Source organism: Oryzias melastigma, linkage group LG9, assembly GCF_002922805.2.
Source record: "Oryzias melastigma strain HK-1 linkage group LG9, ASM292280v2, whole genome shotgun sequence".
Lineage (NCBI taxonomy): Eukaryota > Metazoa > Chordata > Actinopteri > Beloniformes > Adrianichthyidae > Oryzias > Oryzias melastigma.
Genome location: NC_050520.1, coordinates 8,575,497 through 8,599,879, shown reverse-complemented (window position 1 = coordinate 8,599,879; position 24,383 = coordinate 8,575,497). Strand labels below are relative to the sequence as shown.

At 38.3% G+C, this 24,383-nt stretch overlaps 2 protein-coding genes across 13 annotated transcripts in view; one reads left to right on the top strand and one right to left on the bottom strand.

Annotated features, from left to right (window-relative positions):
- The window catches only part of mapkapk5 (MAPK activated protein kinase 5), a 15,312-nt gene extending 15,120 nt beyond the window's left edge, over positions 1 to 192 (bottom strand). Inside the window, exon 1 of one of the 2 annotated variants that reach the window (XM_024275912.2) lies at positions 59 to 192. The gene's annotated coding sequence lies outside the window, so the exon portion shown is untranslated. The remainder of the gene's footprint in view (positions 1 to 58) is intronic. The other variant, XM_024275911.2, reaches the window with a different exon arrangement.
- Positions 193 to 457: 265 nt separating this feature from the next.
- atxn2 (ataxin 2) lies at positions 458 to 23,693 on the top strand. 11 transcript variants are annotated; one of them, XM_036213451.1, is made up of 26 exons: positions 458 to 925; positions 1,505 to 1,535; positions 1,836 to 1,895; positions 2,236 to 2,307; positions 5,808 to 5,958; positions 6,264 to 6,278; positions 7,205 to 7,329; positions 7,484 to 7,575; positions 7,708 to 7,896; positions 9,015 to 9,187; positions 9,523 to 9,771; positions 11,476 to 11,661; positions 12,339 to 12,476; positions 12,593 to 12,697; positions 13,990 to 14,060; positions 14,140 to 14,492; positions 15,785 to 15,848; positions 16,653 to 16,799; positions 17,244 to 17,261; positions 17,789 to 17,861; positions 19,273 to 19,466; positions 20,451 to 20,592; positions 20,676 to 20,867; positions 20,943 to 21,154; positions 21,431 to 21,608; positions 22,876 to 23,693. In XM_036213451.1, exons 1-26 carry the CDS (start codon positions 816 to 818, stop codon positions 22,899 to 22,901), a joined length of 3,366 nt encoding a protein of 1,121 aa, XP_036069344.1. In that variant the 5' UTR covers positions 458 to 815; the 3' UTR covers positions 22,902 to 23,693. The 11 variants fall into 11 exon arrangements, with proteins under 11 accessions (XP_036069344.1, XP_036069341.1, XP_024131674.1 ...); XM_036213448.1 differs by having other exon boundaries at positions 12,339 to 12,503; positions 17,789 to 17,855; XM_024275906.2 differs by having other exon boundaries at positions 12,339 to 12,503; positions 20,466 to 20,592.
- The last annotated feature ends 690 nt before the right edge of the window (positions 23,694 to 24,383 follow it).

Below are 24,383 nucleotides of genomic sequence, written 5' to 3'. Positions count from 1 at the left end.
CTATAAAAAAAAAAAAACAACTCTGAAGTTTGTTTAAAATTGTAGTTATAATTATTACCTATCCATCACTTTGTTGTGTCCAAGGTCGCGCGGGCCTGGAACGCATCTATCCTAAATGAAAGCATTTGTGTTGTTGTCTTTTTGTTTCCATAAAGACAGAAAGTGTCAGCATGTAACCACCGTGTGTAGTGTGGTCGCCGGCTCACGTGGATCCCATAAAACATCCATGTAAAATTAATGGACTTCCTGAAAATAGTGCCAATGTGCAGGCGTAAATTAAAAGAACAACTGACACGTCTATTTTTATATTATTATTTTTAATTGGAAAACATATATATATGTATATCTAGTTGAATGAATGCGGTCATATGCATATCTATAAATGATAAAAACTGATATGTTATAAGCTGTTACGCCTTTCCTATATCCCTCCGCCGGTTTTTGTCCCTCTCAGACTGTTTTGGTCTTTTCACTGTTAGCAACGGAAAGAGCCCAAGCTAGCTGTGAGCGTATTTAGAAAATATATATATATATTTTCCTTTATTAGGGTTTCGTAAAAAAATTGACAAGTGATATAGCATATTTTGGGGAAATTGTAGGAGCGCGTCTTCTGTTTAAAACTGATTTTTTTTTTCCTATTTTAAAAAAGATTTGTACAGATTGCTAATTTGGAGGAGCAACTGTGCACCAGTTAGCAAGCGTCTTAGCATAGCATTCACGTTGACATTAGCCTGCTAGCACGTTGGCAAGCTGTCACCGAGGAAATTCGCGTCTAAAAGTTGTCATTTTAAGACTTTGTTTTTTATGGGATCACTATGTCATTGAAGACCGGTGGAAATCGCAGTAAGCCAGGCGGTGGTAACGCCGCTGGTGGGGCCGCCTCCGGTGCCGGGGGAAGCGGCGGTGGAAGACAGAATCTGGGCAGGTCTGTAATATCAAAACTTGAAGTAAAATAAGTTGTACTTAATGTATCCGTGACTCGTGTTCAGTAGATACACATAATCACTTATAATTGTTTTAGTTTGAAGAGATGACATGCATGTTAAGTGGTAAAATTTGAACGTGTCAGAGAGTGATATGCGGGCCTTGCGTCATGCTGGTCATCAGGTGAAACGTTTTGCAGTTCGGCTCGCGAGGCCTAACTGCTGTGTCCAGTAATGTTTCGAAACGAAAGTCACTTTTTCTTGCTTTGCACGGATTTTAAAGTCACGTCATTGATTGTGCATGTAAAAGTGTGCATTTAAACGCCTGTTTCACCTCACGCGTTCTGTAACCACGGCGGTTCAGAAATGGCCCACCCTGAAATTGTTTTTTTAGATTGAAATGGAACATTTGTGTCAAGGATGGCATGTTGTTTCACATTAAACGCACGGAAAGGCGTTCTGTTATTGTGATAGAGAGCAGGTCCGTTCAATTATTCCGTCATAGCATGCAATGTTTATTGAAGAATGCATCAAATGTAAATGGAAAGCTTCAAGCAATACTTTTTATTTTTATTTCTCAGGGGAAGACACAGTGGTAAAGGTCCTGCAGCTGTAAGTAACTATCAATTTTTAAGGCAATAAATAAGCAAATCATTTTAATTTGTAATTTCAAGTAGCCTGCATACAGAAAACCTTATTATCTGCAAGTGTATTGAATATATTGATTTAAAAAAGTTCTTAAAGTAGCTGAGAATGGTCACAAAAGCTAATTAAAATATTTTTTTTGTGCTTTATTCTCAAGGGAACGGATTTTTTGTGCAATATAACATACTGATATGACCTACTATTCAGCTATTCTATTTTTTTTTTATTTTTAATCATCAGATTATATGTGCATTTTCTTGTTTTTAGGTCATTTTTAGTGGTGTTTATGCAAATATGAGGATGGTCCACGTTCTGACATCAGTGGTGGTATGTTGACTTTATCTTGATTTTATTGCAATCTCTGCCTTTTTTTATTTATGTCTAATGGGCAATAAAAGTTCCTAATCATTAAGCGTAAATCAAAAGTATTGCAAAGAAAATAACCAGAAGTTTGGCACATACTGTGTTTTTAGAAGGGCTAGACCCAATTAAACAAGGAATGTTTGTCAGGTAACGGTTGATTACATAAACAAAGATAAGATTGATTCTTTTGTTGTCTTTGTTGTAACCAATATCCCATTTGAAGTTTCTTTTTTGTTTATAATGATTGCATTAATTGATAAAAAGGCTGGTGCATAGACTAATTAACAGGATTGCTTTTTTACAGGGGACAAAGTGTGAGCTGGAGGTAAAAAACGGTTCGGTGTACGAAGGCGTATTTAAGACATACGGTCCAGAGGTGAGTAAAGAACAGGAAACATGATGAAATAACTGTATTCTGCACTTACCCTATTACAACTTTGATCCTGGTGTAATATTGTTTGGTCATTATTTTTTCAATAAATTATGTGTGAGCTTTTTAAGGTCAAACATGTTTTATATATGTAAATATCTTGTTCAAATAAACAATTTTACCACAGCAATGAAAAACACCAGTGTAGAATGACCCTAAACATAAAAGACTGCTAGAAAGACACTTTTCTTTTAGTATTTCATGTTTATTATTCTTAAGTATGTTGCTGCATCTATGTTATGACAATAAAGATGGCAGCGCATCTAAAAGAAACGAAGATTGTGTCTGAATTCTGTCACTACATGGTGCACTATTGATAGTGTTTTCAATATTTTATTATTCTGAATCAAAATTTACAATTACAAATCCGGAGCCCTAGAAATTTCCCAGAAGTCTCTGCAAAAAAAAAAAAATTGTGCATCCATGCTCACTGGATTGGCAAATACAGACCATAATGCATTGCATTTGAGCAATTTTTGTGGAAAAAAAATGTAATTTAATGTATTTTTTTTAAACAAACCATCAGAGCACAACAGATTCATAAATAATCTTTGTAAAATGCTTGTTTTTATTAGGTTTTTACTTTGTAAATTCAGTGATGTCATATTTGTCATTTTTTTTAAAAAGGTAGTGAGGATGGTTTCTGAATTGCTTCTAAAATGTTAGAAAAGTAGATCGTCCCACACTATATCGGTTTTTTAATAGTTAAGAAGTAGGAACTGCATTCAGACAGCCTAAAAATTCTTTGCTCTCATAAACAAATGAGAATTTTTTATGTCAGGTTAAAAAAAAACTTTGCATATAGTTTTATAACAGCTTTGTGTCTAAACTGGACATTCACATTTGCAAAAATATTTAAATGTTTTTGTTAGCTCTATTTAGACTGAGTCAACACTGCAAAGAATGCTCAGAGGGTACGGGAGTACTTTGAGACTCTGTAACAATGTTTTCCATCATTTCTATTATGCAACTGTTTGACCAATCCAAAATTTTCACATTTATATTCCAACCATTTCCAACTTTTGTGCTTTTCGTTTTTCAATTTTTCACTAAAAAAAGGAAAGTCCCTTCTCTACATTAAAAAAAAAAATATATATATATTTTAGAAGCTGCAGTAATTGACTTATTTTTTGAAGAAACTTGTTCATGTTTTTAACATTGCAGCATAAATTAATCCTGTGTTTTTACTTGGATTACGTTTATGTTGATGAAGGTCAGTGCTATTATTTAATAGTATAAAATATGTGGGAAAGTTTGACTGATATCTTATCTCTTGATGACATGTTTTCTTGAGGTGCCAGACGTTTTTCCATTAAAAACTACTGTTTAGGATGCACTGCATCCCTACTGACAAAAAAAGTTGGCAACCAAATAAAAAAAAACAAAACTGAGCTGTGGGTTAAAGAGTAATCCAGATGGTTTAAAAGGACCACATTTTTTACAGCCTGTTGAACAGATGAGATGTTTCAAGGTCAAAACTAAGTTGAGGAAAGAATTTCAAAACAATTGGAGCTCAGATCAAATCTGAGCTTCCGAGCTGCTCTGTGTTTTTTGTTTCAGTAATGCTTTCCAGATTGCAAAGATGACCAGATCCAAATTTAATCATGGAAATAAGCAAACGTCAAACAGGGAAAAATACTGATGATTATCAGTGGGATAGTTTTCTCTGACTGAACACATGCAATGATTCCAGAAACCATTGCAATATCAGATGGAGTTTAATGTTAAACCGCCACTGAACTGTGAAGCAGTGGAAAAAAAATCTTTTCCAGATTTACAAATCATGCTTGTATTTATAGTTGGCAGTCAGATGAGTTTGGCTGATGCTGGAAAAATGTTGCCATTCTGACTGCACTGTGCCTATTATTATGATGGGGGAGCAGATGTTAGTGGATTGTCTCAAAGGTTTGAGTCTGGGACATCTAATGTAAAAGAAACCCAAATGACTCAGGACACCAAGCAGGACAGGGTAACCTTCAATGATTTTAGAGTTAGTTACCTTTTGGAATAACAACCCTAACGTGGGATATGTACACTCTGGTTTCCTTCAGCTAAAGTGTACAGTGTTATTGCAGGAATTTTCGAAATCCTCGAAGTAGGATAAACAATTTTTTAAGGCTGTAAAACTCCTCATTACACACTTATCACATTTTTAAAAGATCAAACCATTGCAGAAAATAAGTCCAGTGTTATTAAATGAAAACAAAGATCTCCTCGCGATCAAAAATTAATGTGAATTTGGCAACAAGAGCACATTCTGTACAGGAGACACAGCACGGAGGAGATTAATTGACAAGGTCAACAGCCAATCAGAACAAAGAACACAATGCAGTTTAAAAAAAAACATGTAAAACTGCTTTTAAAAAGTATATATATATATATATATATATATATATATCTCTAGGGAACACTGCTAACAGGTAATTGGTTTATGTGAGTTTGAATGGTGTAAACAAGTGTCTATCATTAATATGTGCTTTAAGCAAATAAAAGTGGTTTGATTTTAACACATTTTTCAAATTAACTGAATAAAACAAAACAAAAAATCCTACATTTATTAGAATTGCATGTAGTGACTTTTTGTCATGAAGTCCCGTTAACATTTGGAGGCTGGACAAGTTGTAATGCTAGATAATAGTCAGACTTCCAAGTATATGCTGTGTACTGTATTCATTTAGTTTTTAATTTGTTCGATTGTAAAATAAAATGAATAATCACAGCAGCGTGTAAGCACTGACCTATTAAAGTCCATCTATGTTTTTTTCTATCGTAAAACTGTTCCTAGTGGTAGTTAATTATGATTATGTAGTTTTTAGCCCAAAACAAAAAGCCTTTGTTGTTTTTTAAGTTATATTGTCAGCAGGGATGCAGAAGTTCATCAGAAATGCTCTTCTGTTAGCTCTGCTAATTTTCCCATCAGCCCTTTGAGTTTAGTCTCTTCTGCTAGTGACAAGCACCTCACGAGCCCAAGCTAACGTTAGCTTAGCAAAAAAAAAAATGGCGAACAACATTGGAGACAATCAAGCCCTACAATTTTGAACCAGATGCCAGCTCAGGGGAGGTAAATGAAGGCATTAATGGGTCTAATTGCCTGCAAGTGGAGAATTAAGAGACTCTGGCCTAACCATGGCAGTTACTGCATCATAAACCCGAGCTCTTTCAAACCTCTGCTTTTCATCTGCTCCTCATCCAACGCGATTTGAATAAAAAAATACTCAGAAATGCAGTTAATTGGAAATAATGTTATATAAGTTTCCTCCATTATGAGAAAAATGCTACAAGAACATGCTATAAATACAAAAAAATAAAATTTTCATTGGAGTGGGTCTTTAAACTGACAGTGTGAGCATATTCTTTGTATGAGTTTGGATTCTTTGTATAAGTCTGGATGCAAAACTAAAATTTTCTACCATCTCTGTAGTTTAACTCTACTGTTTTCCCCACAGTGTGACCTGGTGTTGGATGCAGCCCACAGAAAAAGCCCAGAGCCGAGCATCGGCCCCAGGAAAGAAGATATTGTAGAAAGCATCATTTTCAAAGCGTCGGATGTTGTAGTCGTGACTTTCAAAGACGTCGATCCCAATTTTGCTCGAAAAGGTAGTTTATGTTAATAGTTATTTCTAATATATTGTTCATTTCCCGCTTTGAATGGATAGACGATACTGAGTTTTTATTGTACTTAGTCCTTAAAAAATAATATAAAGTTGGCCCCAGCACACCAGAAACATTCAGAAAAGAATAAATAACCATAATTTATGTATCCTATTGTGACTTTATGTATTGTTTTGAACTATGATGGACTAAAATTGACATTTTTACTGCACTGATTCAATCTTTATTAACATGACTGGAGGAGGTCATCTTCTTACTGTCATCTATTTTTTTTCTATCCTCTGCTCTAGTGTCCACTGATACAGGTAATGTATGAATCTCTTCTTTTCTCTAGAATTTTTACTTACTGTTAACTCTGATTAACTTTATTTTGGCTTTCTTGTAATTGTAAGCATGTCGGCATGAAATATCACCAGATATAAAAGACGAATGAGAATTCTTCCACTGGCTCATATTTCGCTGTCTTTTAATGGAACATAAAATAAAATAAAATCTTTTTGCTCGTCGTATAGTGGAGGAATTTGAATTCTTAATTCAGTTTCTAGTGTTTCTTTTGCTGACCTTTATGATTGTGCATTTTCACTTCTGTTACAATGCTGGTCCTGAAGTTGGACTTCCTCTGCAGAACTTTTAACCAAACCATTAAAGGGCAGAGGATTCATTCGATTTTATTTATTTGTTTTGTCGGAGGTCTTTAAATTGAAGTTTAATCTCGGACTGCTCTAAATTGTGGTACCGAACTACTTGACAGACTTGACCATCAGTATCAGGTCTGAGAATAACTGCAGAGATGCAATCACATTTCCTTATGGGTCTAAGTTGGAGTTACTTCTGTTACAAATAAACTTTGTTTGGCCAAACCATTATAGTACTTCAAAGTACATATACTCAATGAGACCCAATATAAAACAAGTCCTTTTTTATTGACACACAAACTTCTAATTTAAATCACAAACAAATCAGTGACTTCTCACTAGAATGTATTTATATTTTATTTTGGATGAATCATTTCTGGGTTAAATGAACCAAGCTTTAGCAGCTGCTCAAATTAATTTTAAAGATCACTTTTGTGTTTTTATTTGAATTCAGGTCTGCATGTGAGCAGATGTTCCTGTAGATTCAATATCTAAATATCATAATATATTAGCTTAATCTTTGCTTGCTATTAGGAATTTAGAACAGTGTTTATTTATTCTGCCCATGTCTAAAGTGTCTTTTTTTTTTAAATCAGACAACTTCACAGATGCAGCCGTCACTGGAAGGATCAACGGAGAGCACAAAGAGAAAGATCTGGAGCCCTGGGATGGAGGAGATGCTCACAATTCTGACAGCCTGGAGTCTCTAGATACAGATGTGGTGAGAAAACGAACGCAAACACGACTATAAAATGTTTATGTGGTAGATATGAAGTTGTCATTTAAACCACAGTATTGACTAACTGTTTGACATGTTCAGTTTTGGGCATTTATTGAGTCCTTTTTTGTCAAATTCTGCTCTATCCTCAAACCAGTCAAACGGTTGGGATCCCAATGACATGTTCAAGTACAACGAGGAGAAGTATGGAGTCTTGTCCACGTATGACAGCAGCCTGTCCACATATACGTAAGCTCTAGTGTCTTTTCTGCTGACTTTCCTGCTCAATTTCTCTGCTGCTTCATCTACACAGAGACTTGGAGCCCTGGAAATGCATGTTAACTCTACACTATTCTTGACTTTTTTGATCTTGTTTCCCAGACTCCCCTTGGAGCGTGACAACTCTGAAGAGTTCCTGAAGAGAGAAGCTCGCGCCGCTCAGCTGGCAGAGGAGATTGAGGCCAGTGCCTCGTACAAGGCCCGAGTGGCGTTGGAGAACGACGAACGCACTGAGGAGGAAAAGTACACTGCTGTGGTGCGAGGGGAGAGGGAGACTCATGCACTGAGCAGGTGAGAGCATCGTCATGTTCACATCTCTGCTTTGAGGTGTAGTTGGGGGCTAACAGCATGTGGTGATTTTAGCATTAAAGTCTTTTTCAGTGGTTCTACACTTCAAGTTCAATACAGCAGTAGATAAAAATTTACAATATATTTTACCATTTCTTTTTTGCAGGAACTATTCCTAAAAGTGAACTTTATGAGGTTGTTGCCTGTTATCTAAAATCTACATGCACTTCCATAAATTCATGTAGGCCCAGAATTTGTGGTTAGGAGAAAAAGTGAATATGTGCTTTAAAAAAAAAAAAAAGAAACTGAAGCTGGTCACACCACAGAGTTCCTTCACTGCCAGGATTTCAGCAGCTGCTTGTCTAACAACAAGTCCAAAAATATTCTACATTTGATTGCATATTTTAAAAACAGTAAACCACAAGAGTTTTCCACAAAAGAAAAGAAGCTAAAACACAATGTATTACATGTAACATTTGAAAAAGATGACTGTTTAAGGAAGAAATCGCTGGTGGAAGAACTCATTTTAAGTTTTTCACATATATGTTTTTTAACATCATTGATTTCAATACTTTTGATGTTCCAGATTCTTTCTCTACTTTTGTGTCCGAACTGAATAGTTTCCTTTTAAACATGTACAGTGTTTCATGTGTTCTTAGTTCAAAATCACTTCTTTTTATCTGAGCCCGCTACGAAGCTCAGCAATCTGGATTTTATGATACTGGGAGCAACATGGCACAGAGTTTCGGATTGATGCCCATCCCAAATAAAAACAAAGAAGTACATGTCTCATAATAAAAACCACAAGGCTGGCTGAACATTTAACACAAGCTGGTTCTCATGAGATCTTGTTGTGTGGGTTTGGTGTAGAGCTGTTCAAAGAGTCTCAGTGTGCTGGTTAAGGTGGAAAAGTAAGACACTGACACTTTGATATCATCTGATCAGCATTGATACAAATATTGCCAAATTTAACATTGCGATAAATTGGTGAATCGATTTTTCCCTACACCACTAGTTTACAAAACTGCTTTCTCCGTGCCTCAAAGAGCATAAATCAGTAAAGAAAAATTATGTTGTGTTTATCTGAAAACCCTCTTCTTTTTTTGTGTGTCTACTTGCAGAGAGAACAAGTATGTTCCACCTGGTCAGAGGAACAGGGAGCCGTTGTCATGGGGCACAGGGCGTCAGAACTCGCCTCGTTTGGGTCAAGGCTCTGTTGGACCCTCAGCTCCTCGAGCGGGACCCCACGACTACAGTCCCAACTCTGGGACTGACCAGCGAGTGGTCAATGGAGGTATGTTTAATGCAGAACTTGCAATTCAGGGGTTTACACTAATAAAAAAAAGCTTCTGAAACTAATTGATGTTAATGAAATGTTTTCTGTGGCGTGATGTAGATGTGGCCACCTCTTATTTGTTACATTGTTCTTTTTTCTATCCTTTTTTTCTTATAGTTTTAGTAACGGTTAATATTTCAGATCTTTAATGTTTAAGAAAAACATTTCATGTTATTCTGCTTTAGTTGTGCCAACCCTCCTTTTTTCTATGACTGCTATACCTTTTTGTTTCTTCCTCCGCCTCCACTTTTACTAGTTTGTCATCCTTGATCATTTGTCCTTGCCTCTTTTAGGTTCATCCCATTGGCCCTCACCCTGTCCGTCTCCTTCCTCTCGTCCCCCCTCTCGTTACCAGTCTGGCCCCTCCTCTCTGCCTCCTCGGGCGACCACGCCCACAAGACCACCCTCCAGACCCCCCTCTCGACCTTCCAGGCCTTCCTCTCATTCGTCCCATCCCTCCTATTCTTCCTCTTCATCCTCCTTTTCTCACCATGGGCCCACGTCGCCAGCCTCCACTCTGCCCAAACGCATGTCTTCAGAAGGTATCCACATGATTGTGGAGCAGACCTGGGCAAAGACTCCATGAAAGTTGAGGGGTTGAACTGGTCACACTCTCTAAACAATAATAGAAAAGTTACAAAAGTGAATAAATACGACGAAAAGCTACTTTCATAATAAATTTGCCCAGGTCTAATGTGAAACAGAAGTGGTGAAATTGCTTTCTCAGACTGATTTGGGGTCAGATTTTTTGACAGATCAACCAAAACGCATTTATCTTTGTTTACTTAATGCCAAATTACATTAAGTTATAAGTACTTAAGGCTGACCCTTGGTCAGTCATTTAGGCAGTTTCATCTTGGCATGTGGGTGCATAAAGGTGTTGTGCTTCTTCTGTGCTTTCTGCCTAACAAAGGTTCAATCACTAAGTGCAAAGTCACCAGTTTCTCACCTTGTATGCAGCAAAGCAGACTGATTATTTTTGATTCCACAAAACCCACGACTGTACAGCCTTGTGAGGCTGTCAGTGAGATATTTAGTAGTAGAAGGATACAGATGGATGAATATTCCATTGTAGTTTTTTAGTTTATTTTTAAACTCTTTTAGTTGCTGTTTGTTTTGTTTCTGCATTTGCAGGTCACTGGATTGAAAATACCCATGAAGATGGAAATTTTAAGGAGTTTTGACTTAATTTTTTATATTTAAAACAGATTTTTTCCATCATTTTTTTTATTTCTCTGCATGACCATCACTAGCTACTCAACCGTACTTTATACACATATGCGAAGGTGTTATTTCAGACAGCTGTAAATGCAAATGCTGAAGATCAAAAAGTAACCAAATCAGACATATTAGTAAAAATTGCTAAAACTAGCCTTGTAACCATTATTGAAGTCAAAGTAAACACATTCTTTTTGCACATCTGTACAGTGACAATAGAAGTTGAAAATAATTTTGGTTTGGTTCAAACTATACAGTTTAAAAGTTGTCAAACCAGTTTTGGATGTAATTATTGAAAGATGCTCATAACTTTAAGGAGGAACCTCAAAGGTTATTAATTTTACTTTTTTTTTTTTTTTTAACTCAAAAAAGTTACGTAACAGTATTTTTTTTAGATTTTTTTTTCTATAAAGCTGTGTAATAGGTTATTAGAATACAGGAAGTAATTGACAGAACCTTAAATGGAAATGTTGTTGAGTGCAGAAGTAAATCTTTCAATCCCCAAATTGGTGAATTGCACAGTTGTAATCTGGTACCAGGACAGTGTTTGGATTTAATGAGCTTGTGCAGCTGTAACTGTAACTGAAATGAGTTCTGCTAATGCACTGACTGAAAGGTGGGATGAATAATTTAGAGCCTGGTGCTTCTAATGTAATACATACAATAGAGAACATGCACTCAAACGCAGCAATGTAAACAGATTGATTTGCTTTGATATGATACTGAATCCCGTGAGTGAAAACTGATTTAGATTTAAAAGTGGTACCATTTTCAAAGTAGTTGTCTTTTTTTTTTTTTCCTGTTTTGTGTCTGTTTTGGTTTGAAGTATGTTTTTTTTATCATTACAGGATCAGTTTCTGTTTCTTTATTAACATTTATTTCACCATTTGAATAGGGACATTGAAACATACTTTTAAGGTTGTGGGGCTTAAATTTTAATCTTATTGAAATAAACTTTTACAATGATCAAAAACAAATGTTATACTTATCACTGTTTGCTTACGAAGGTGTGCTTCCTGTATCTGCAGGCCCTCCAAGGATGTCTCCGAAATCTCAGCGCACCCCTCGTTCACACAGAGTGCCGCCCTCTCGAATCGGTGGAATCCCCCCCGGAGTGGACTTGATTTCCCACAATTCATCAGGAGAGGCGCAAACAGCTCCACCGAACAGGAACAACTCTTCTGGAGGAACCTGGTCCTCGGTAGTCAGTGGAGGTAAATGCTCTGAATGAAAATACTTCAATGAAAATACATGAATCACTTAATAAGCTTTTTTTTAAAAATATTTTAGAAAAATAAACCAAAGTAGTTATACATTTTCTTGTTTTTTTCAATTAAGATTTAATGTTTAAATGCTTGGAGTTAAAAATGGAGTAATCAGTTAACTTGTGATTAGCTGCGTTCAGCTTATCAGACCAAGACATTCACTTAAACTCTTGACGACTGCAGTTTATCTGTGGAGCTGCAGTGAAGAGTAGGAGTGTTTTTGGGGTCGACTCCACAAACTGATCAAATGTTGCATCACACCATCAGACGAGTGAAAGGCACTCCGTAAACTTTATTGACTTACCGAATGAACATTTTTATTGTCATATGGGGAGTTTTGTGTTCTTTTTTTTTAAATTGAGGTGAAATTAGAAAGATTTGAGTAAAGTAGGGGGCACATTGAGATGAAACATGGGTGAACTAACACCATGCATAGATTTAGTACAGCTTTTAGTACACTTTTGACAAACTTTTCCTACTTCTAGCTTTGTGTAATTGATGGATTTCTTTTTAAGTCCTCATATTTCTTAAATGCATTAGTGTTTGTGATTACTATCATGGTTTGTAGATGAGTCTAGAATTCTGATTTTCCAACTAAATCATTTTTCTTTTCATCTCCTCCTAAGCTCACCGCCCTCGGTCACCACGACAAAACAGTATGGGGGGGAGCTCCCCTGGCTCCTCCTCCCTCCCCTCACCCCAGATGGGAGCCACTGAAGCGCTGACATCAGCTCCTTCACCTACAACCACTAGCCCCACCCCGAGTATGGTCACGTCTCCAACAGGAGACGGTAACTTCAACGTTTCCCAATATTTTGTTAAAAAATTCCGAACGCTTGCTCAGTTTTTGTGCTTAAAAAATCATAATATTTCTGTGCAGCTAAAGAATGTCGCATCCAGGAGACGAGACAGACACCACCGTCAGCAAACAAGGACATCAAGTCCCTGGACAGTTCACCTAGTATTAATAGAGCGGTCTGTAAAGGTACGTAAAAAGTCTGAAGATTCAGTTGTGAATGTTTCGTATTAACACATCATAGTAATCAGGGGTCCCCAAACTTTTTCAGGCCGCTGATGGACTGGCTTATACAAACAAGTTTCAAGTTCATGTCTGATATTTAGATTTTGTTTCCCTTAACCTTTCAGGGAGATGTTGATCTTCTGTGAAACATCTGCTGGTTTAAATCTTTATTTGTGCACTGGATTTTATGTAGAATTTATTAACGTGAAGCATAGTTTGTCTGTCAACCCTCTAAAACTGGATTCCAACTTTCATCCGACTTTTAAATAATAAATCCATCAAAATAAAACAAGACAACCGTCATAAACTGGTATTTTCTAAAAATGTGAATCCACTCTGTTTGCAACTTTATTAGCAACGTTCTTGTAACATTAGAGTCTGAAACATTAGCGATAAGTCCTTATTTTGAGTGCAGTGTTCTCTCACATATCCCAGGAGTTTTGTTCTAAAAATAACTCACAATAGGTGAAATCTGCAAAGAAGTCTTCTTCGTTTTACATTTACTTCATATGTTTTGGGGCTGTCAAACCCTTTCAATACACAATTTATACTCTTATTAGACAGACAGGAAAAATTTCACACTTGTTTAAAAGTTTAAACCTTCATAGAAAAATACGTCCAGAATTATAGACCGAATATTCTTGTACATTTGGTAAACTGAATGCATTCTGTACAGGAAATACGACCCAGAGATTAATTAACAAGGTAATCAGGTCAAAATTAAAAAACAATGCAAAATAGCACTAAAAATATATCTGCGAAAACTGAAGCGCAAAATGGCAAGACTCCTGGTTTTGTCTGTTAAATGAAACTTTCTTTTTCCTTTAAGCTAAAGGCTCTCCTACTGTTTCCTCAGTGACACTTTAGTCAATTTGTTTTTTTGTTAACTTTACTAGCTCGGGAGTTTCTATTATTGGCTGGAGCAGCCTCTTTAAGAAGGTAGTGAATGTATTGAACATACGAGACAAACATGCTTGAAGAGTGAGTCATTGACAGACTTGGTGGAGAGAATCTGGTAATTTTACAAAAGAAAACTTCTTCAGAATCCGATAATAAACAAAACAGTAAGAATGTAAGTTTCTCTGTGACCAAATGACCAGTCGGCCTGGGGATTGGAGACCACTGATTGTAATCATTCTTAGAATACACATTCATCGCCGCCTCAAACCTTATTTTATTGGTTATGCTTTAATATTATGCAGCTTAGTTTTAATAGATGTTATTGCTTAAAGTTTAAATCTTTTTTTTGCCTTCAGGACCTCCTTCGATGCCATCAGACCACAGAAAACAAATAGATAATCTGAAGAAATTTAGTGTAGATTTTAAGGTAAGAATCTGTCCACCATGACACAAAAAATAATAAATGTATTGAGAACACACGACTAATCTCTTCATGTGTTATCCAGCTTCAGTCTAGTTCAAACTCAGACTCAAGTTTTGAAGTGAGTACCAAACCCGTCAGAGATCCAGCTGACAAGCCGAAAGATCTTCCTCTAGACAAAGCATCTGCAGTGGGGTGGGACGCCGCTGAAGATAATGTCGCAGGGGTTTCTGCTCCAGCCTCTGAAGCTGCGCCGGTTCCCCCCACAACAAGTTCAAACACTAGTAAGCCGGATAGCCCTGCTGCACTTTCTCCATCTCCTTCAGCAGCAGACCCGAAGAGGACAGGCCTGGACGTGACGTCCCAAGGAGTTCAGACATCCACACTGAGTGGATCCAAACATGAGGAGAAGGAGGAGAAAAAGGAAGCAGTGCAAGAGTGAGTATAGAAGAATCCCAATTGTTGTAAATATTCAGTGGTAAATGCAAACAGGCAAGTTGGAGATCATTCTGTAAAAAAAAACATTTAAAAGTTTCCTTCAGAGCAGGGTCAGCAACGTTTATGGTATCAAGTGCCAACGTTAAATTTTCTCCTTAACAACTGTGCCATTACCAAGCATAATCCAAACTCTGATACCAAGAAAAACAAATCATTTCCAATATAAACAGCAGGTCAAATAACTTTTTAAAGCATATATTGGCATTAACTCAAAACAGTTCTTTGGTATCAATATTGCACAAGGAAAATGGGGCAAAGTTGAAATAGTATTGGAACTATGTTTGTTTTAAACAAAAAGTACTGCGTTTGTGGCATTTCATATCTACAGCAAAAGGATTGAATATGTCAGAAAATACACCATCAAAGTTTCTAAGAACTTCACAACCGTTTAAAAAAGGCTATTTTGGCTAATTCGTCTTTGAGACACAGCCTGAGTAACTTCATGTAAATTCACTATTTGATTGTGCTTTTATTGCATTTTAAACTAAATGTTTTTACTTATAATTATATCAATAAAGTGACAATCAGCTGTAATATTAATTAAAAAAAACTTGTTCACATTTCATTTTGACATTTTGCAGAACAGAAAGAAAGTGGGTTTAATCTGACTTTGCTTGGTTATTACTCAACAAACTGAACTTATAATTTCATAAATGTCAGCCACTGTGATGCCAAAAAATGAGCTTTGCAGTCATAAACGTGTACAAGAGCTCGCGGATCAGCTTCATGATATTCCTACTCCTCAACGCGCTCACGTTCCATCACTCGCTCATAACGCTCCACCTGTAATCTCAGTTTCAAAACATGTTTTAATTCCACCCTGCCAAATTTAGGGTTTTTTTCCGTACGCTGCACATTCATTAAATTGCCTGTTCATGAAGACTGACATAGAAAGTGTTGTACATTTTGTGAAACAATAAAGTATTTATACAGGTGGGAGAGGTCACAGTAACAACACCGTGTGAATGAACCCTTTCCTTATGATGCTAAAAAAGCTCATTGTGAAAAAAAATGTCACTTTAAAATGAATTTTTTATGATGAAGTTGTTGTCAATTCTCTGCATGTCAACTGTGGCACATGTGACTCAGGTTGCCAACTCCTGTTTGAGAGGCTACAATACAAAACTTTTTTTCTGCAAAACGTGTTTGAATTTCAAGTTGCCAAATAAAAAAAGTTTCTGGACTTTCTCTTAATGAAAAAAATAACTTTTGTACCTTTTATTCTTCTGCAGTCAAGTACGAAAATCAACTCTGAACCCGAATGCTAATGAGTTCAAGCCCAGATTCAACACTCAGGTCAGTGTCGTCCTGCTGCAGCTCACAACCAAGAATTAGACAGATCCCACTCAACCACCACCATTTACTTCTACATAGACATTTGTACTAAATGAGTTTGTAAACGCAACAACCTGACGATGTTCAGACATTTTGAAGAGTTCTGGTAATCATGTCTCCATGTTTGGGTTCATAAGATCATTCAGAGGTTCTCCCAGTACAGTGAGGTTCAGCATCCACTGCAGGAGCTGCATCTGAATGACGGCTTATTTCAGCGGTACTTCCGTCTCTCTGTGAACAAGTCTGAGGACTTGCTGGTAATCTGAGGAGAGGAAAAGCAAAACTGATAAAAGTAGAGAACTTTTCTTTTGTCGTCTCAATACAAGTAAGAAAACTATCAAAGTTCAGGAGGAGAACGATCAGATTCTCCTGCATGTCGATTTTGTTCCACCACTATTCAGGATTCGATCTGGACCAAATTAAGTGAACTCTGTCCAGACCAACTGACTTTTCCATTCTGAATACATCCTAAGTTTCAAAACGCCTGAAAAGTCCAGAGATAAACCAGAAGATTCCCAGATGGAATCTAACGTTTGGTTGAGATTTCTGCAGTTTCTGTCTCATTTACGCAGCAGTATGTTGAGCTGTGAGTCTAAAAACAAACGTCTGGACGGGTGTTTAGAGAAGGTCAGCTCAAGGTCGGCTGTAAAAAGGCTCCAGCGGGGTTTCTGATGAATCTGATGACAATCTGAGCTTTTAACTGTTTAGCAGAACTTCAGGAAGTTTCTGTTTTCTCATTCTGTGTTCCTGTCTGCCTTTTATTAGCCCAAACCCGCCAACACCCCCACACCCCCCCGGCCTCAGGGCCAGCCCAGCCCCTCCATCGTGGTCCCTCCACCTCAGACTGTGTACGGGCAGCCAGTCTGCTTCCCTCAGATGTATCCCCTCACACCAGTCAGTCCTGGAGTTCAGGTGAGACTCGCCTGCATTCTGAGACCGTCCACATGGAGGCGCTTTCCTGCCGTTGAGCGCAGATAAACATAACATAGATCGAGCATGAAAGGCTGGTTTCATGAAAACCAATTCCAGTTTTCATCAGTGTGACTTCTGTCTGATGTTCTAATGATTTGATTGATTCCTGTTCCCTCAGTTTGACTTTCACAAAGGTTTGTTTGGATGCATGAGAGTACTTTAAAATGTTTTCACTCAACTGAATATGAATTTAAGGCTTTAAAAAGTAAGAATTCTCAAAGCATTTATTAAATTTTTTTTTGTTTTTTTTCATGAAAGCTGTTACTTTTTAATTGTGTTGCTTTAAGAAAAACTTGGTGATCCAACATCAGATTCAGACAATACATAACAAGAGTGGTTCTTCTTCCCTTTTCTCCCCTCCTCCTGTCTCTCTCGCTCCATTAGAAAAGCATAATATGGAAGGTTTGTGCATTTTTCTAAATTTTTTCTTTTTACCACCTCCCCCCTGTTTTTCTTTTGAACCCCAATCGACACTGAAATGTTCTGCTTGCTTGTTAAATATCCATCAGATGTTGGTTTGCCAACTTCTTATTGCAATTGATGCTCTGAAAACCACGTTTAGTTTCTACTCTCCTGTTGACCAGAGAAACGTCTGCAAGCTAAAATGAATGTGAGCCTGGTTGTTGCTGGTGCAGTATTTCTGTGATGGAGTTGCATGATGTTATGGAGAAGTAATGGAATGAGCAGAGTTTGGGTTCGAATGCACTTTTTATACCCGGTGCATGTTCCCCCCCAGTAAAGAAAACAACTTATTAGTTATTATTATATTTTTAAGGGGAGGGATTAGCTGGCAAAGCAATTTTTAAGGGCCAATGTTTGCTTTCCATCAACATAAGTGAAAATATCTGAACAAAAATGATTAGAAACTGAAGTGGAGATGATTGTTGTTGATTGTCTCTCAGAGTTGTCTTCACTCCTTTCTCCTGCAGTCTCCAGCCATGTACCAGGTTCAGATGCCTCACATGACAGTCAGCCAGTCGAAACCCTTCAGACCAGGTAAAGGTGAGAGCGCTTGTCACTTTTTGTCCTTTCTTGTGAGCTCTTAAATCCTTACATGGGGTGTAAGAAAATATCAATTCAGTGAAATATCGTGATATTTAATTTGGCGATTCTACTGCAACTACTGTCAAGGCGATATTTATTGAATTATTTTAAATTAAAGATGTAGTTCAGTCTTACTTTTTTGTTGGATTGCTTAATGTTCTGATGATTAAATAACACATTTTACAATTTTACTTTGTGAAAAATGCATTAATATTCAAATAATTCCTAAGTTATAATTTAAAGAAATAGTGAAATATTGTCTGGTACTCTATTGGGATACGTATCATAGGACATGTCATATTGACATGCCATTACACAGCCCTAGTCTTAAATACAAGGTGCACATATTTGCCTCAAAGATCAGATTTTTAGACTAAAAATTCAATGTCAGGTTTGTGGTTTTGCATGGAGATGAAGCCCCATCCTGTCATGAAGGAAGGCGGAGACGGCCTCCCTTATTTATTTATTTTTTTGACTGTTTTCTTGTGATGGCGAGATACTGAAGAATATACTGTAGTGTCCATCTTTTCCTTTCCCGTACTGAGATGCCGAGATTTTACCTGTTTTAAGTCTCTTTATTTTGTGGTTAACAAGAAACAGCAGAAGAAAACACTCCACAAAAGTTGTTTTTTTTTTGTTTTTTTTTTTTATATTTATATTACGGAATCTATGCTCCTCAAACGTCTTAATTCTGTCTCCTGCACCGGCTCCCCTCTCTCTTTATATCTCAAAAATTCCAGACTACATGTTAAATGACAGAACCCACAAACGACATGTCCATGTGGTGCATTCACTGACCCCCAGACTCTAGTGGACCCAAACAGCCCAATTCAGTCCACTATAAGACTTTGGTCATTTTTCTGCCATTTCTGCCTCAACCTGCAGCAAAGCAAAGTGAGATAATGAGATAATGGATCTCGTTATCACAAGAAAACGTAAAAAAAAAAAAGTAGATTAGGCTGTTTTTAAGCTCCATATGCAATAACGTTAACATTTAAAATTGTATATCTGCAATGATATCTATATTTTCTTTGTTAAAGTGTGTACAACATGAAATATGTGCATCCAAAAACTCCACTTATAAGTGTAGAAAGTCTTATTCTATAATATCTACAAAAATGTTATACTTTTTTTTGTCTGCTCCTGATTCACAATGTTATGAATAAAGAAATACCCAGTAATGCAATTTCAAGCTTAATTCTTTTTATATGTGTCCCTAATCATAAGAAAAATGCCATTTGGACATATTAACACCAAAATCATAATTTTCATGGAAGTGGGTCTGTATTGAGGAACAGATGAAGGTGTTCTCTTTAGCCCTCTCCGCTGATGTCAAATGTACTGATTGATTGTGTTTTCCAACTTTTAGTACCTAACATGGCCCAGCAGAGGTCAGACCAGCACCACCCGCCTGGGACCCCCACCATGATGCACCCAGCCACAGCAGCCGGACCCCAGATTGTAGCACCAAGCCAAGCCTACTCTGCCCAGTACTTCACCTGCAGCCCACAGCAGTTTACCAGCCAGCCGCTTGTGCAGCAGATGACCCACTACCAGTCACAGGTGAGACTCACTGCACACACCGATGACTTCCATCTGCTGTTCCAGCTGCTCACCACTGATGGAAGTCAGTGAATCTGGAGCGTGACGCAGGTCAGGATGGGTTAGGCCAGAGATGTACACACTTTTTGGACTAAAGATCTACATAAATTATCTATTATAAAATCCTAATTTGAAAATTTTATATTTATGTACATGAATACAGACTTGTTGGAAAAATCAGATTTTAAAGTGAATCCAAGAATTATTTTGAAATAAATTGTTGAATTTAGATGAATATGTGAGATTACAACATGATAAAGTTTCCCTTATTTTTCCTTTTACAGCTTGTTGACTTAAACTCATGTTTGCGGTTGTCAAGGGAACAGCATCACAGTGTTAGAGTGAGAGCTTCTTTTTGGGTGACGGACTTCAGGTCATCTGAGGAAATGGAGGGCACATTAGCAGCATCAACAGTTAGGAGTTTGATGAAGATAAGGATGAAGAAAAACTCCAAATCTGTGGAACATGACAGTTTAGAATAAAGTCACATATCCCAAAATGTCAGTGTGGGAAGTTTTTCTGCAAAATTGTCAGATGGCCGTGTGGTGGTATTTGTATTCTAGAGGCTGTAGTCACATTCTTACATGCAGCATGGCAGCCACTGAGGTTTTAAAAAAAGTAAAAATTATAAACCCATAAGATGTGTGCTCAAAATCTGAGTTGTGAATGACCAGTGGTGCAGAATGGCCCGTTGTTTATATGCCCCTGGGCTACTGGGCGAGGATATTCTCTTGGCCGTTCTGCAGGTCAGTCAAGTGACGTACTTCACGGTGAGGATGATGATTGGTTGACTGCAATTTTTCAAATATAAGTATTTTATTTATTTGTTGATAGCCTTTTATCCAGCCACACTTCCTTCAACGTTTTGATTATTTTTACTTCCCGCTGAAGTGTTGGGGATTCTACGTCTTGCTCCTGTGAAGCTGCTGTTTGTAGTGAGTGTAGCTGTTTGGCCTGCAGGCTCAGCACGTCTTCAGTCCAGTGATGCAGGGTGGAACTCGGATGATGGCGCCCCCAACACACGGCCAACCGAGCCTGGTATCTTCCTCAACTACTCAGTACCCTGAGCAGACTCACACCATGTATGGTACGTCATCCTCCGACCCTGATGATGATGATGATGATCGTTGGATGACCAGTGATGAACCTCCTCTTCCTCCTGTGTCCCAGTGTCTGCAGGGCCGATGCCTCAGCAGTACCCTCACCCCAGTGCCACCTTACACCCACACCCACAGCACCCCCAGCCTTCTGCCACTCCCACAGGCCAAGGCCAACAGGGCGGTCCTCCTCAGCACGGAGGTCCCCCCAACCACCCCGCTGCCAGCCCCGTGCAGCACTCTCAGCACCAACAGGCCGCAGCAGGTGAGTGTTTGGTGTCTGAACTCCTAAGCATGTCGGGTCCAGCTTTGCATCTATGCTCCTGTGTGTGTGTTGCAGCAGCCGCAGCAGCTCAGGCCCTCCACATGGCCAGCCAGCCCCCACAGCAGCAGATGTACTCCGCTTTGGCTCCCACGCCCCCCTCAATGACGCCCGGCCCAAACCCTCAGTCCCCCCAGGCGTCCTTCCCCTCTGCCCAGCAGGCTGTCTACATCCACCCTCAGCAGGTGCAGCACGGCTACAACCACAGCCACATCGCTCACGTGCAGCAGGTACGTCCGTCTGGCTGCAGAAACCTTCATTACAGCCGGTTTGTGTGGACGATGCTCTAAAATGACGGTTTTTAATGTGAAGATTTTTCTCTCTGTGAAGTGAAGACAGAATTCCAGTTCGTTTTACTTTTTGTGGACCTCTATAAAAAAAGTTCAAGTTCTTATTTCAGTGGTGATGCAGAGAAACGTCGGCGGTCTCCTGCTGTGAGAGTAGAGGCGCTCAAGGCGTCCTCTTCAGCCGTCCAACTCCTTCACGTCCCTCTGCTCTGTCTCCAGGCCCACATGCAGTCTGGGATGGTGCCGTCACACCACGCGGCGCCTACCCACGCCCCCATGATGCTCATGGCCACCCAGGGTCCTCCAGGGGGTCCGCAGGGACCCATGGGCCAGACTGCTCTGAACCCAATCCCAGTTTCTTCCACCACACATTTCTCTTACTTGGCACATCCACAAGGTACAGCGAAGAGGTTCTGTTTCACTGGAGTCCTCTGATGGTTTCATGCATTTGTTAGCAGAATATTACAAATCCTGGAGAGGGAGATTTAATTATTTATTCTCACAATGTTTGGAAAGTCCAGACAAATGTGTTGAAGGTTCTAGCTGCAGATCCTAGATAGCTGCTGAGATTCTGATCCACAACCAACATTAAGTATTAACCCTTTAATACTGGAGCGTTCTACTTACTGCACTAGATTTGTCTCTCTGTAGGGGTGTTAGGAACAATCATTTCTAAGTATGGAGCCCAAGAAATCTCCCTCAAGTCTCAGTGGAAAAACTAGTACGCATCACTGCTCACTAGATTGGCAAGTATAGACCACAATGCATCGCATATAAACAATTTTTCATTTGTAAAAAAACTTGTATTTAAATGTATTTTTTATAAATATAGGTGTTGCCTTTTTTTTTAAACTTTTTTAAAACTATTATTAGCAGTTCATTGTGTTCTGGGCATTTTTTTTTCTCTTTTTGGTAGCACAATGTGTCCTTCATCCTGATTGGTTGTTGACCTTATAAGTTAAAATAGGGGCAAAAACTGTAATTTTGAAGACAAATAAAGTGGTCGATATTACATACTAGAGAAAAAACTTGAACTAAATAAAGCTTAAAACTGTAAAAACATAACTGTTATGATTTATAGCTCAAAAAAAGATTTTTTTTTTCGTAGCAGAATGGGTGGACTTGTGCCTGGTTCACACCGGACACAGAAGCGCTGTGAAGCTGGGTGTGGGGCGCTATGCGTCCAGAAAACATGAAAATAATGCCAAGTCTAAAGCTGCCATTGACTTTGAATAGGCTACCAGCCGAAACGTTCACTATTGAGAGTAAACTCAATTAAATCTTCCTAATAGAAGTTCTCCTTAATCAGCTGATGCCAATAATTTACTAGAGAAAAGTCGTATCCTTGTTTTTCTAGCTGTTTGTGCAATTGTAGCATTGTAGTAAACAGGCATCTATCTGATCATTCCAAAGTGGCGTCCAAGTTTGCATACGCAAAAAGCTAGCATGCCATCTCTAGCGATATATATACGCCACTGTGAAGTACACTATAGGGTAACAAGGTCACTGAGTGAATATGGTTCCAGTTCTGGTTTCTGTCTGCAGCCAGGTCCTCTTTGGTTATTTTAGAATTGAACTCCTGTGATGAATGAGCTATTTTCTACAGTTGTTTTTGAATGTTTTTTCCTTTTAAATATTTGACGTCATTCTTGTTTTACCTGCAGTGCAACCTCATCAGCAGCAGCTGTAGATAGAGGGCGCCAGCGAGCCGAGGGACCTGCTCTGCATCATGCTTCTCAACCAGAGCCTTCATCAGCAGGCCATGAAGAGGAGACTGAACCCCCCCTTCCACCCTCCTCTCTTTTATCATCTTTGCCAGATAAGCTTCACATCAGACCCCCCCCCCTCCCAGACTAGGCAATAAGAGAATGTTAACAAGTTAATGCAGTGAAATTCTAACAAGTTAGTTTTACTGGAAGGACTGTTTCTGTGGAGACCCTGTTCACATCTACACACACACACACACACACACACACACAACACACACACACCCCCACACACACACACACAACACACACACACACAGGGCCACAGAGTGCAGCGTTTGCCAAGTTAGGATGTAAAAGAGACGGAGGTCATCCCGAGTGAAGAGGATTCAACTGGAATTAGTATTTTGTCTGCACCTTGTTTTGAAGAGAGAGAAAAGATTCCGACTTTTAGACAGTATTAATCCTACTGTTCGCTGCTGCTGCTGCTATGTGCTGCGTTTGTTTCCAGACCACACCACGAGTTTCTAACCAAAACTAAAAACTAAACACGACCTGAAACTTCCTGTGAACGAAACAGACTTTAGCAGCCAAGGGGAAACAGAGAAACCTTTATTTATGAAAAAAGACAAATTCTAAAAGCCGAGGTGATCAGATCCCACTTCTCATCTGACCCATATGTAACTTTTAAGTTAAAACTTTTACTTTGTAGATAATATAAATAATTTAAAAATGAGCAAAAAAATAAAAACAATAAAAAAAGTTTTAAAAACTTGGAGGGCTCATTGTGTTTTTGTGCTTTTTCTTCACTGTGGACGCAACAGAATTCTATCAACCACAAGTTTACTGAAGTCTGAAGAAGCTGTTTTAAGAACTAGAAAGAAGTTTGAAGTCATGAATGATCTGAAATGAGCTCTTCTACCTTCATACACTCATCTTAAGCCTTGGAATCAAAAATATAAAAATGTTTCTCAATAAAAATATTTTATTTTTTGGGGTCGATTAAGATTCTCAATCAATTCCTTACCTCAGTTTGCTGACGGACCGCCATCAGTTGTAAATCCATGGTTTAGGCGGATCATTTCATCATTTCTTACCATTGAATTGGAATAAATGAAAATACAAGACGACTTTTTTTTGGTAAAGTTTATTTATGAAAAATCAAATATACAGTTGATATATTTAATATAATTTAGATGCTTTTAACTTGAAGGGATGCGGACCCAATGGTTTATTTAAGCTGTTGTGGTTCGGCTGTGGGGGGGGCGGGGTTAACTGGAATGTTTACAGTGCGAAGGTAACAAACAGGATGAACAGTATTGAGAACATTTACATTCTTCAACTGGACAATATATATATAAAAAAAAGAAGATGAGGATGGAGGGGATGACAGCTGAGGTACGCAGCGATGATCTGTTGGGTGGCAGCCCTCGTTTCTGGACCGCACTAACTCCTGTTAGTGGTCT